Source organism: Sitophilus oryzae, unplaced genomic scaffold (assembly GCF_002938485.1).
Source record: "Sitophilus oryzae breed Bouriz unplaced genomic scaffold, Soryzae_2.0 scaffold_1582_pilon_pilon, whole genome shotgun sequence".
Lineage (NCBI taxonomy): Eukaryota > Metazoa > Arthropoda > Insecta > Coleoptera > Curculionidae > Sitophilus > Sitophilus oryzae.
Genome location: NW_022146261.1, coordinates 2,502,880 through 2,517,646, shown reverse-complemented (window position 1 = coordinate 2,517,646; position 14,767 = coordinate 2,502,880). Strand labels below are relative to the sequence as shown.

Here is a 14,767-nt window from a genome sequence, read left to right as displayed (position 1 = left end):
AGAAAAAATATAGTTAGTACAGATATATAAATAAATATACCTCAAGACTCAGTCTTGATCATCTGCTGATGATGTTAACATGGTTAGCCAGGAACGTGCGCCCAGTGTGTAAAAGTAAAAGTGTTTTGGTGTATTGTGCTGATTTAGTGTTTTATTTTGCTGTGTAACACCAAAGGTTCCAACCCCCAGCTGTAATTATTTCTTCTATTATATTAACAACACATAATAATAAAACTATTTAAAATATTTAAGGGAGCTTTAATAAAAGCTTTTAGTGTGTTTATCTGCTAAACCAACAGTAACGATTCAAACAAGAAAAAGTTTTTTGAAAAAAAATTATTAATCAGAATTTATATTTATGATACACATTATTTTCATAAAACACCGTACGCCCATGCCTATTTTATGAATGAAATTGGGCGTGTCTTGTTTACAACTGCGTTCCCCTGCCGATACCCCGTAGCTACAGATCCGTTGGTCACACTATATGTTGCTTTAAAAAAATCTAAAATGTCAATATTCCATAGCTATAGTGATAAGTGAGGTCTAAATTATAAAAAAATGTATTTTCTACAAAAAATTGAAGAGATAGGTAAAAAATGGTATAATACAATTTGATAGACAATTAAATTATGCATCTAATTCATGTAAAACATACAGAGTGTTCCATTTAAATTAAACAATTTATTGCCGTTTAAAGCTAGCAAATATTTGATATACATTTTTGGACACTATACATAGGTAAGTATGATTTTTATTATTGTAACACAATATCTGATCAATAAATAATCTTCAGTAAGTGTTTAGTATTAAAAACTTTGATACCCTTGGAGAAATGGAGCCTTACATTTTTTATTGCAATTTTACAAAATTGAAAATATTTCAAAAACGGTAAGGTTTAAGTGTGATAAACCTTAATCAAATTTACCTTTATTTCAATAGTAGAATCTAAAAATAGAATAATATACAGAGTGTTCCATTTAAAAAAAAACGCAACTATAATATTTTTTACTTATTTGGACACTCTGTATCTTGTAAAATTATTTTTAAATTGTAGCTCTAATAGTCCTTCAACGAACCCAAAACTTAGAATTTGTAAAAATCGAATCGTTTAGCTACAATACTCTACATACAATACAATACTCTACTACAATACTCTATAGTAACATATATACATACAATAATTTCAATGCATTTTTTTATTATTAGATAACGTTTCCAGAAAACTGCATTCTCTATAAAAAAATTGTGTGCACTATGTGCGAATATTTGAAGTGAAACATCTTACTAACAGCTGTTAAATTGAAGGATGTGATGGACATGTTTGAAAAAGTGTAGTTTGAAATGTTGAAAACGTAATATATTAAAAACGTATTTTTTTACGTGTAACAAATAATTTTTTACACGTAAAAATTGTTTTTTACGTGTATAAAATATTTTTTTTGCGTATAACAGACAGTTTTTTACACGTAAAAATAGCTTGTTGCGTGTAACAAATATATTTTTAGGTGTAACAAATAACTCGATAAATAATGACAAATAATAATTTATTGATGTCAAAACCATACAAGAACAGTTGCATACAAGTTAGAAACATGAATAAGATACATATATTATATAAAATACAATTTAACCTAAAAATTAACACAAAAAACATGAACCAATTACCATATTATATGGGTACAAAATGATAATTATTTTAAACTATACATTGGAACATAAATATATTATCAAGGAAGGAATTATTGGTTATATAAAATAACTTAAATATATTTCGTAAATTAATAATTCGAATGAAAGGAAATATGAAATGTTTAAAGTTCATTGGCATATCGAGTTTACGCAACAAAATTAAAGTTTTCAAAATCAAAAATTATAAGCATAATTGGCAATTGCGAAAAATATTTCCTTTCAATATTACGAATTTATAGAATCATCAAATCAGCACTAACGCGGGCATCGCATCGATAGACCAATAATCCTAATTTGATGTATCGACGTATCGAACTAATAAATAAAAAATGTCACCTGTTGGGGGACAGTCGACTTATAAAAAATTTTGTTGACAGCATCTTCCATTTGACAAAAAAGTGGCACAGGTTTGTAAAAACCGCACCCTTCTATCTTCACGAATAACGGAGATACCGTATGATTTCAACCAAAATGGGACACCCTGTACATTTTGCAAATACGCCAGACCAGTTAATTATATAGAAGACTATAAATGTAAGAGAAGAATTCCGAACACGAAAAGTTGTTAAAGAAAGTAAATATGAAAGAGGATCATGGAGAAATAATAAATGAAAATGAATTAAATATTCTGTTACAAGTGGAGTATGAAAACCAAGTAACTATATATACTTGGAGAAATAATCGAAAAACAATCGTATCTACCACTGCTTGGCGAATTTGTAGAAGCATAATTTTAAGTCATTTAAAATATTCCGAACACCAAGAATTATGGGACGGGGATGAAAAACGTAGTGCAAATTTTATCCATTTTTAATTATTAACAAGTACTTAATTTTATGAATTGTTTAGTGCTTAATAAATACATTTTCTTTTGAAGCAGTATGTTTACTTATCTACAAAATATATTTGATTTTTAAAAGATTGTCGTATGTTTACTTTGTACTTTTTGTAACTTTTCATAGAGAATATAACTTGTGATATAACTGAGAATAATTTTGACAGATCTTAGTAGTTATATTAGAATTTTCTTGCATTACAGAGAGAAACATATTCATCATTTTTAAAATTTACATGGGATGAATAATGAATTCCGCCAGAAATATTCATAAACGGTCCGGTCTCGGTCTGTCTATAACAGAAGACACATGTTGAACACCTGTAGCAAAATCTCATGTCTTGGTTTGCTATTTATTTTTATTGTTTTTATATAATATAGTTTAAATGTGTTGATGTTCTTAAATATAGTTTAAATTGTTATAAAATTCTGCATTTCTCATTGCAAATATTACTTTCGTTTTAACTGATGCTTACAGCTAGAATTTTTTTGCATTACAGCCGGCGCCGTTCAAAGCCTATATACTTATTCAAAGTGGGCGAACTTTTAAAAACTTTATATCTTGAAGAGGAATCGAGCAAAATATCAAGTATGCGATATTTTTGGAAAGGTAATTTAATTTTTTTTCAATGAATTAAAAATACACAGGGTGTCCCATATAAGCATTCAATCTTTCTGTTGATAATTTTTAAATTATTATTAATTTTAAAAAATTATACTTAAATCATTAAATTCTACGTAAAAAGGTGCTTTAGAAATGTTTTCATAAAAATACAAAAATTTCCATAGCAAAAAAGTTTCATCAATTTGTAAAAAATGTACCGTTTTTGAAAAACACCCCGTAATTCTGAAACGGTAACATACCGAGTGCGTCTCAAAAGTGGCTCACCCCTTTTTATTTTTTCAGATAAAAAAAACGAGATTTGGTATGTTAGTATATGACGTAAATTAGGATTGACTGACGTATTCAATTGTTTTCAGTCACTTCCAGTTTCACCGAAAATGACTAAAACTTTTGATTTTTAAATAGCACCCTCGGAATTTTTTACTTTATTTGATAGAAAATGACATTCTGATTAGAATACCATATCGTATGTCAACTTTTGACATTCTGGTTTAATAAAAAATTGTATTATAAATTTTTTTGGCTATGTTAAAAACACTAATTTTTAATCAAGGAGCCTTGGAAAAATAGATTTGATCGTCTAATATTTTAGTGCCTTGTCGTGGCCGGGTAAAACATGCCCAAATCATCCATTTCCATTTCCATTTTTCCACCAAATCCACCAAATCCAATATGCAATCCAATCGCAACCTCAATTTTCTCAAATGGAACGAGGGTGGCTCATTAGCATATTTGGAAAAAGCATTTTTTTACGAATAATTTGATACCACACACTTGGTAATTCGACTCAAACTGTCGTTATGAACCACATGTTACAATTTCAAATAAACCATATTCGAAAATGTCAAAAGTTGCCATATCTTTCCATTCAGAGTTTCATTTTCTATCGAATAAAGTAAAAAAATACCGAGGGTGCCATTTAAAAATCAAAAGTTGTAGTAATTTCCGGTGAAACAAGAAGTAACCGAAAACAATTGAATACGTCAATCAATTCTAATTTATGTCATGTACTAACATACCAAATCTGGTTTTTTTAACTGAAAAAATAAAAAAGTTATAGGGGTGAGCCACTTTTGAGACGCACAGGGTACATCGATGTGTGGTTTTCATCATTATGTTTTTGATAAAAATTGAGTTCCTGACACCGATATTAGTTTTCGTCTATCTCCTATAGAAAACGGTGTTTAAAAGCGTCCAATTTGGCCCATCCTGTACAAGATGTTAAAAACTTAAAAAAAATCGAATTTCTTGCTTGAAATAAATGAAATGTCACTGATTTTTTTCGATAAAGAGATTTTTTTCTAGATTGTCAATATTTTTCAACTTAATTATTTTAATTTTTCTTTCTCGAAAATAATTCGATGGACAAAAAGAACTCAAGAGATCAATCTGAGAGAAAAGAGAAAAAAAATTCTTGTAAAAGTCAGTGGCGTACCATTTATTTTAATCAAATAGTCCAAAATTTGTGCGTATGGACACGCCACTGGTTCAAATAGAAAAACAATAGTTAATGCGACATATTGGAAGAAATTATTACTACATATCAAAATTGAAGAAAATATCTAAAATAGTTTCCGACATATTGGAAGAAACTCAATTCTTTTTAAATTTTTAACACCCTGTAGATCAGAAAGAAAGTACTTTAGCCCCCATATTCACATATACTTTTTTTAAACAATGGGGAATCGCGCCCTAAAAGTTTTTACATTACTTAGGAAACACTCTGTTTATACAGATATTTTCTGTATAAAATACACTGTAATTCCCATTTTATTGGACAAACAAATGTTCTATCTATTAAGATTACAGTTACTTACTTGTGTTTGGTCGCTTTCCTGCTTTACAAATTTGAAATGTTCCTTAAGATTATTTAGTTTTGAGTTAGTACTGTCTAAAGCATTTTTGGATTTGATTTTTCGAAGAGTTAGTTTGGCTAGTTCCTCTTCGAGTTTCTTATTTGTAGCATTTGCTACAGGTATTTGAAAACCACTCTCCCATCCGAGTTTTTTTAATATATCTTCCAAATATGCCATTATAATCACTTATGTTTATAGATCATTACTTGCTTGATTAGACGTACGTCAGAACTGAACATTTTAACGTAACCGTGAACATACCGTGAAACGGGTTACCTTGACGACCAAAGATTTATCGATGCCCTAAAGTTTCTACCCACCAATATAGGGTTCGATTAAAATAAATCGCATGTAAATTTGAACCTGTTTCTAAATGTATTGATTGATAATTTAAAAGGTCAATCTGGGGGCACAGCAGTGCCCCCGTCAAGTCGAGCACAGCCGTACCATCCTTTTCTCGAAGGTATTAGCGGCACTTTCGACCACCCTGTAACTTCGTAGTGGATAAAGCAAGAATATTAATTTTCACTATACTTGAAAACATAATATAGATGGCTAGGTTACCAAATAGTAATCTAAATAGATTATTACTATTTCGATTACTAAGTAAATCTAAACGATGCACTTAAGAATAAAGTTTTTTAATTACTATAGAATATCATATTGTGCAATTGCCAAGTCATTATAATTATTATAGAAATATAGATGACTAATATTGATACTAACAATTTATAACAAAATTGTTGAATAGGTGCTTAAAAAGAGACTAAATAAAATAAACTGACTTGGTTTTATATGAGATCTCACAACTTTTTATAGCGGATGAATTGTGTTGCGAGACTTGGCATTTTTTACATTCTATGTTTTTGATGGGATTTACCTTTATTTCATATATTAATGGCCTAACAACATCGCCGCGCCTCTCCGGAAGATCAACACAAAAAACAGACAAAAAACTAAGTTTTAAAATTAAAAATGGCCGTAACACCGTAAAATAAAGCTCAATTTTTACGGTTGTGGTATATATTATATTTCCTTAATTGTTGCGCTTTATTTTAGGTTAAAATTTAGGGTTTCGTCTTTCTTGTGGAATTGCGTCGTTGTTCTTCCGGAGCGGCGATATGCTTTTTTGTTACCTGCCTTGCGCATTCATTTCATGCATTTTAACGTTAATTATTTAACGTTGTTTCTTCTATCTCAGCTATAATTTGTAACTTACAGACTCAGATTCACTTTCATACAATATTTCCATACAATTCATTTCCAACTCAGTTCATGCTTTCATACCAAATAAACTTTTAACGTCGCGTGATTATAAGCTTGACCGGCACACATCGTTGCCCACTTTTATATATTTTCTTTTTAAATGAAAATATTTTAGAAAACAAAAACAAATTAATTATAAATATACCGGGTGCGTCTCAAAAGTGGCCCACCCCTATAATATTATAGATTTGGTATGTTAGTATATGACATAAATTAGGATTAATTGACGTATTCAATTGTTTTTGGTCACTTCCTGTTTCGCCGGAAATGACTGCAACTTTTGATTTTTAAATGGTACCCTCGGTATTTTTTTACTTTATTCGATAAAAAATTCACCGATTTTGCAACATGCGCAACCATCATAGGCGTATTGAAAATACCAGACCCAAAAGTCGGCGGTGGTCAGCAATCACCTGTTTTTTACATTTACTTGCGACGTCATTTGGAAGAGCTCAATAGAAATATAAAAGAACTAAAGCTTGTTTGGGAAGCAATTTGACATTCGTGAAGTGAACCGTTCGCAACGTTAAATAATTTTGATTTTTATCGTGATGGCTTTTTATAAAAGTGAAGAATTTAGTAAGAAAAATATTAATAATGGAGATGAACGTGTACGGATTCATGAATGGTCACGATCACGGTCACGACACTATAGAAATGTGAGGTATGTATGTATATATATAGGTATAAGGTATGTATGTATATATATAGGTATAAGGTATGTATGTATATATATAGGTATAAGGTATGTATGTATATATATAGGTATAAGGTATGTATGCATATATATAGGTATAAGGTATGTATGTATATATATAGGTATAAGGTATGTATGTATATATATAGGTATAAGGTATGTATGTATATATATAGGTATAAGGTATGTATGTATATATATAGGTATAAGGTATGTATGTATATATATAGGTATGTATATATATATATATATATATATATATATATATATATATATATATATATATATATATATATATATATATATATATATATATATATATATATATATATATATATATATATATATATATATATATATATATATATATATATATATATAATATATATATATATATATATATATATATATATATATATATATATATATATATATATATATATATATATATATATATATATATATATATATATATATATATATATATATATATATATATATATATATATATATATATATATATATATATTATATATATATATATATATATATATATATATATATATATATATATATATATATATATATATATATATATATATACGAAGAAAGAAATTTATTGGGCAAGTCCACAGAAAGATTAGTCATGATACATGACTAAAACATGACTACCCGTAGACACTCAGTGTTTCTGCCTTCCGGCTTCATCAATACGGGAGAAATCAGCAGCGATGAACTAGCGATCCTGAAAAAAGAGAAAGAAAAGGAGAAGCAAACGAGGCACAAAGGCGCCATTTGCAGCTGGTCCGGCAGTAGCTTACAATTTGAAGCGTTACTACCGAAACCGCCGCGGAGGCGTTCCAACACACCTCACCGCTATCACCCTGGCCCAGAGAAAACAATAAACAAAGGAAGTTATCGTGGAAACTATAAAAAAACGAAGAAAGAAATTTATTGGGCAACAATTTAAAAATATTTTTACAAGATACAGAGTGTCTCAAATAAATAAAAAATATCAAAGTTGTATTTTTTTAAATGGAACACCCTGTATATTATTACATTTTTAGTTTCTATGATTAAAATAAAGGTAAATTTGATAAAGGTTTATTACACTTAAACCTTACCGTTTTTGAAATATTTTCAACTTTGTGAAATTGCAGTCAAAATGTTAAGGCTTCATTTCTCCAAGGCTATCGAAGTTTTTAATACTAAATATTTACTGAAGTTTATTTATTGATCAGTTATTGTGTTGCAATAATGAAAATTATACTACCTTATACAGAGTGTCTAAAATTTTATTTTAAATAATGACTAGCTTTAAACGGCAATAACTTGTTTAATTTAAATGGAACACCCTGTATATTTTATGAGAATCAGATGCACAATTTAATTGTCTATCAAATTGTGTTATACCATTTTTTACCTATAGCTTCAAGTTTCCGTAGAAAATGCATTTTCTTGTAATTTTAAATTCATTTATCTATATACCCATGGAATACTAACATTTTAGATTATTTTTAAAAATGTACCAAATTTTTAAAGAGTACAGATACTAATATTGTCGATATAGTTTATTTATTTCATTAAAAAATAAAAAAAACTGTTTAAATATTTGTCAAAGAGGACCAATTAATATGATTCCAGTATTCAAACTACATTAATTGACTGTTTGCGTTGATTAATAATAATTGCTCCAAAAACTAAAAAAACTTAATTTTCTTTGTGTATTAGACAGTGTGGTAAAAAGTAACACCTTAAAAATGATATTTAATTTTTTGACAAATGGTTATTTGTAACAACAGAGACATTCATTTTTATAACTTATTATTATATTGATTTCTGATTCAAATCCACATTTATTTAGATTAATTTGTTCACGAACATAATTAAGTATGTAATTAATTAGTCTTTGGGCGGAAATAATGGTGGTATGTTTAATTAATGATGTACTCTTTTATGAAGATTTAAATAGTTTTCTTTTTGCATACAAATGGGCTAGTAATATTATCTTTTTGTTAAAAACGATAATATTACTAGCCTGTACATTTTGTACATTTGTTGCTTTAAAAACAATCTAAAATGTCAATATTCCATGGGTATATTGATAAATGAGGTCTAAATTATAAAATAAATGCATTTTCTACGAAAACTTGAAGGGATAGGTAAAAAGCGGTATAATACAATTTGATAGACAATTAAATTATGCATCTGATTCTCCTAAAATATACAGGGCGTTCCCTTTAAATTAAACAGGTTATTGCTGTTTAAAGCTAGTAATTATTTAAAAAAAAATTAGACACTCTGTACAAGGTAGTATAATTTTTATTATTGCAACACAATAACTGATCAATAAATAAACTTCAGTAAATATTTAGTATTAAAAACTTTGATACCCTAGGAGAAATAAAGCCTTAAAATTGTTACTGCAATTTCACAAAATTGAAAATATTTCAAAAACGGTAAGGTTTAAGTGTGATAAACCTTAATAAAATTTACCTTTATTTCAATCGTAGAATCTAAAAATAGAATAATATACAGAGTGTTCCATTTAAAAAAATACAACTTTAATATTTTTTACTTATTTGGGACACTCTGTATCTTGTAAAATTATTTCTAAATTGTAGCTCTAATAGTCCTTCAACGAACCCAAAACTTAAAATTTGTAAAAATCTATTCGTTTAGCTACAATACTCCGTGTCGTATGTGGTGAACAACCCTGTATATATATAATTATAAAAGGTTGAGATTGCATGCATCTTGCATAAAAAATGAGATTCCATGTAAAATAAGTCAGTTTATTTAATTTAATTTCTCTTTAAGCACCTATTCAACAATTTTGTTACAAATTGTTAGTATCAATATTAGACATCTTTATTTCTGTAATAATTATAATGACTTGACAATTGCACGGCACCATAATTAAAAAAGAATAATCTACCATTTCGATTACTAAGTAAATCTAAACAGTGCTCTTAAGCAGTGGCGGGTGCAGAAGGGGGTCCATGTGGCCCGGGCCCTCTCTAAGATATATAAATTGGGTTAAATATTAGGCTTTTGGGTTAAAAATGGCGTCTTAAAAAGCATATTGCTTGTAATAGCATTACTTTTTATTGGGCAACCTAACTAATCCCCCCCCCCCTAAATTAAATTCCTGTATCCGCCCCTGCCCTTAAGAATAAAGTTTTTTAATAATTACTAGAGAATATCATATCGTGCAATTGCCAAGTTATTGTAATTATTACAGAAATAATGATGTCTAAAATTATTGATACTAACAATTTGTAACATAATAATTGTTGAATAGGTGCTTAAAGAGAAACTAAGTAAAATAAACTGACTTTTGGTTTTACATGGGATTTCACAACTTTTTATAATGGAAGAATTGTATTGCGAGACTTGGCATTTTTTACATTCTATGTTTTTGACGGGATATACACACATTCAAAATTATATATAATCATCTATTATTTTTCATAATTTTTGAGACGTATGAAAATGTCGTGTTTATGAATAAAACTCAGTCCTTACCAATGGCTTTTAATGAAAAATAATCCATATAGCAACAAAAAAAATCAGTTCCCAAAATTAACACAATGGAGTTTTTTTGGTTCCTGAAACGAAATTAAGATTTAAATTTTTATTGGCCAAAAAACAAAAGGAAAAAGAAAATTGATAATTTTAATAATTCTTGTTCCCATCTCTAGCCCTTATGCAAGCTTCTATCCGCACTGGCATGCTTCTTATTAAATTGTCAACGTTGTCTTAGGGTATGTTCTCCCATTTTGTTAATACTGCATCAATAAGATGTGCGAGATTTCCTGGATTGTTTCGACGAGCTCTAATCCTGCTTTGGAGCTGGTCCTACAAGTGTTCGATAGGGTTTAGATCTGGTTGTACGTGCAGGCCAGTCCAAAACTGTGACACCTTCCGGTTCAAGACATTCTCTAGTCACTCTGCTGGTATGGGGAAGTTAAAATTATCCCCAATTGCAGCTCTCCAAAGAATAATAATTGGTTCTACCACTAGATCAACATACCCCCGACCCGTTAAAGTTTGTTTAAGAGGTAACAAGGGAGTTTTTGCTCCCAGCATAATACCTCCCCAGAACATTATAGTTCCTCCTTTCATATTGGTAAAGATTTGGCAGCCTGGAGTCTCGCTCGTCTTCCTGGAGCTCTGAAAACCCGAATTCGATGGTCATCTGATCTTAAGCCAATTCTGGTCTCATCCGAAAAAAGAACATTTTGCCAATTCTCAGTTGTCCAGTTTTGATGTTGAAGGCATCAATTTAGCCGGTCAATTCTATTTTGCCGAGATAACTGTGGAATACGTAACTCTCTCCTGCTGTAAAACCCTCGAGCACCATGGGCGCCGGACAGGGGGGTCAAGAGGGGGCATTTGCCCCCCCCCCCCTGGATCACTGAAACAATAAAAATAAAAGCTATCTTCTTACATCCATCTGTAAAAAAAATAATCATTATTATGAAATTGTTAGGTGTTACCTGTAAAATAATAAAAAATGTGGTAATTGTTGGGAAAACTGGAAATCGTCCGATTTTCACCAAAATTGGTACACACACTATTTTGAGGTCGTAGATTACGAATCTATTTTTTCTTGGCGGTCTCTTACCGTTTTCAGAAAAACGGAAAATTATTTCAACATTGAATTTTTCTTTATTTCGGCCCTATAAAGTAATAATTTCACTATATTTTCATTATATTATAGTTTATCTAAAAGCCACACTTGATTGGGGATAGAAAAGTGTCCAACATTTTACTGAAAAACACTTTTCTTAACAAAATAGCAAAGAAAATTGAGACCAGATGGAAGTTTGACATTTGATATATCCTTCTTTCTCTCTCCTATGTAATAAGAGAGACAAATATATTCTAGACCTAATCTAGAAATTTGAAAATTTACAACGTTGCCATATCTTCTATTTTTTCGGGTGATTAGGGATTTTAAATAAATTACCTATTATGAGATCGACAATAATTAAATATACACCTATATCCACAAAATTACGCGGAAGAGTTTTGATTGCATTGGTTTTAACTTCTTTGCGGAGGGGGTTAATCTTTTTTTAGTTAATCTAATAATATAACAACAAAAGATTAACACCCTCTGCATGGAAGTTGTAACCAATGCAATCAAAACTCTTTCGTGCAACTTCGTGGGTATAAATAGTCAGATCTCGTTGGTAAAATAGCAGTTATGGGAAGGAGCCGTTCTTCTGGCGACCGCCTTTCGTAATTCCAGAATGAGCGAAAAAAACACGCTAAATTTAGGTTTAGCATTGGCAACGTTGCTTTAAATGCCAGAAACACATAAACTTACTTCGGGTTTCTCTTATTACCGATTCTGAACCGTCCTAGAACTGTGATGCGTATGCGCAGAAGGAAATATGAAGACATTATTTCATTTGCGCATGCGCTGCAGAGTTCTTGGACGGTTCAGAATCGGTAATAACAAGAACCCGAACAAAGCTATAACCTAACATTTTCAGATTGTTTACAAATTTATTTTAGCAAATTTTCCTCTATTATGCATAGAATTGGTTAAAAAAGTAACAGCAAATAGCAAAAACATTATTGATTATTGAATACCTAACAAAATATGTGCTAGAAAACCTTAAAAATATGAGAAATTAAGAAAAATTCGATATTGAAATTATTTTCCGTTTTTCTGAAAAACGGTAAGAGACCGCCAAGAAAAAAGTTCAGATTCGTAATCTACGACTTCAAAATAGGGTGTATACCAATTTTGGTGAAAATCGGACGATTTCCAGTTTTCCCAATAATTACCAAAAAAAGTCAATTTTTTATTCATTTTTACCTTGCCCCCCCTAAATTTCATTCTTCCGGCGCCCATGTCGAGCACGAAGCCTTTTTCTTATGGTTTCAACTGAAACGTTCACATCTGTAGCCTGTAGCTACCAGAAGTTGTCTTTATAGCTCTGGATGAGAAACATTGGGATTTCTTCTAGCATTTTGGCACACAAGGCGGTCTTGTTCAGTTGTGACTCTTTTACGACTTTGTCTGGGCCTGTCCTCGTGTGTTTCTAATTCCATGTAACTTGCATAAAACATTATGTTTTCGATACAACACCCTGGATAACGCCTACTATCTCTGCTACGTCTCATTGGGGCATTTCTTCTTCAATGAGAGCCATAATTCTTCTCCTTAGTACATCTGTTAATCCAACATAAGGCCATAATTTTCTATTTTTTTTTGGATCGAATGAAAATTACTACTGAACACAAAATTCAAAAGAAAATAAATCGCAGCAGTCGTTTATTCTTTATTATCATGTTTATTTACAACAAAAAGCCTTATCTTAAAGTTGTATACCAAATTTTTCCTTGCAAGAAATTTAGTCAGAAATAAAGAGCGATTCCATATAGGTAAGTTTGGTTATGTGTAATTTAATTTAGATACAAATAATATGAGTGTTTTGTTAAGGTTATTTCCAGGCGTTCTTTCTTTCTCAAATATATTCCACATCCTGACACTTCCGGTTCAAACGGAAGTGGTTAAATTGAGTATAACATCCTCTATATTATTTGATTTTTGAATTCTAAACACATTTTGTATGTACTGTCATATAGGTACCTAATTTTAGCTGTTTTTGAAATAATTCCAATTTTAAGTCAAAAATAGTATTTGGAGAGATAACAATAATTAAAATATATTTCAGCGATCAATACATTTTTTCATGAGTTTATGTTATTTGTCTTTTAGAAAATATTGTACTCTAGTTAAATCTTTACAATAATTTCTCAAATATTATACCCAGTGCTCATAAAAATGCTGCAAACATTACGTTAATAAACTATAAAAACTCGATTTTTTAAATGGAAATTCCAATTTTCTTGTTTTTAATTTATTTATCATCAAAAATTAAGGTGGCTTTTAACCCCCGCCTCCTCGTATATGCGCCCCTGATTTGCTGATACGTGTTTGGTTTATTTTGCATGGAACCTTATTATGCAAGTACCGTATGATCGAATAAAAACGGCGTAAGCGATGGCTATGAAATGAAGATCGCTGTCATTTTATATGTAAATTTATATGGGAAATGTTATCGATCGTCATTTCCCAGCCAACTGGACGCCGATTTTTTTCGATCATACGGTATATTTGACGCATAGCCGTAATAAGTAACGTTATGCATTATTCTTATATTATCTTATTTATAATTTATTTTGATATTTTCTTATAGTAATTTGAAATAGAAATGCAATAATATTGCAAATAATATCGTCGAAATACCCAGTAACCATAAGGCAACTAAACATTTTTATTTTATAAGCTTCTATACCTAAATATAGCTGAACTCAACAGGGTTTTAAAAATAGAAACGAAAATTTGAACGTTAATTTGCGTTTCGAACCTCAATTTAAAGTGTATCTTGAAAATTATCCGTAATGTTGCTCTCCTGTCCTTTGTGTTGCAAACCACATTTTGAAGGGGTGGATTCTTTAAGGACAACTCTTGTGAACGTAGCTACTTCTCCATTGACTTGTCCAGTATGCAAGGATACGTTATTAGGTTTAGACAAATTAACCATTCATTTATTTGGGCACGTGAATGACACAAATTCGGGTTTAGTTACAAGTGAAGAGACAATTGTCAACAAAAACAGTGAAAACATTAATATTGGTCAAAAATATGAAACGAAGATATGTCAGGATCCGGAAATTTCAGCTCCTACTGTAAGTAGTTTTATGGAATTACTCTTTAGAAAGCTTTAGAAAAGTAATCATTCTTACAATATCTACAGTGGTGCATACGA

At 29.9% G+C, this 14,767-nt stretch overlaps 2 protein-coding genes across 3 annotated transcripts in view; one reads left to right on the top strand and one right to left on the bottom strand.

Annotated features, from left to right (window-relative positions):
* The window catches only part of LOC115879592 (coiled-coil domain-containing protein 39-like), a 48,865-nt gene extending 43,680 nt beyond the window's left edge, over window positions 1-5,185 (bottom strand). The window contains exon 1 of the mRNA XM_030896486.1: window positions 4,970-5,185. Coding sequence (XP_030752346.1) covers window positions 4,970-5,185 — 216 coding nt within the window. The remainder of the gene's footprint in view (window positions 1-4,969) is intronic.
* A 9,186-nt stretch (window positions 5,186-14,371) lies between these two features.
* Window positions 14,372-14,767, top strand: part of LOC115879611 (zinc finger protein 525) — a 37,046-nt gene continuing 36,650 nt past the window's right edge. For both annotated transcript variants that reach the window (XM_030896504.1, XM_030896505.1), the window contains exon 1: window positions 14,372-14,687. In XM_030896504.1, coding sequence (XP_030752364.1) covers window positions 14,400-14,687 — 288 coding nt within the window. In that variant the 5' untranslated portion in view covers window positions 14,372-14,399. The remainder of the gene's footprint in view (window positions 14,688-14,767) is intronic.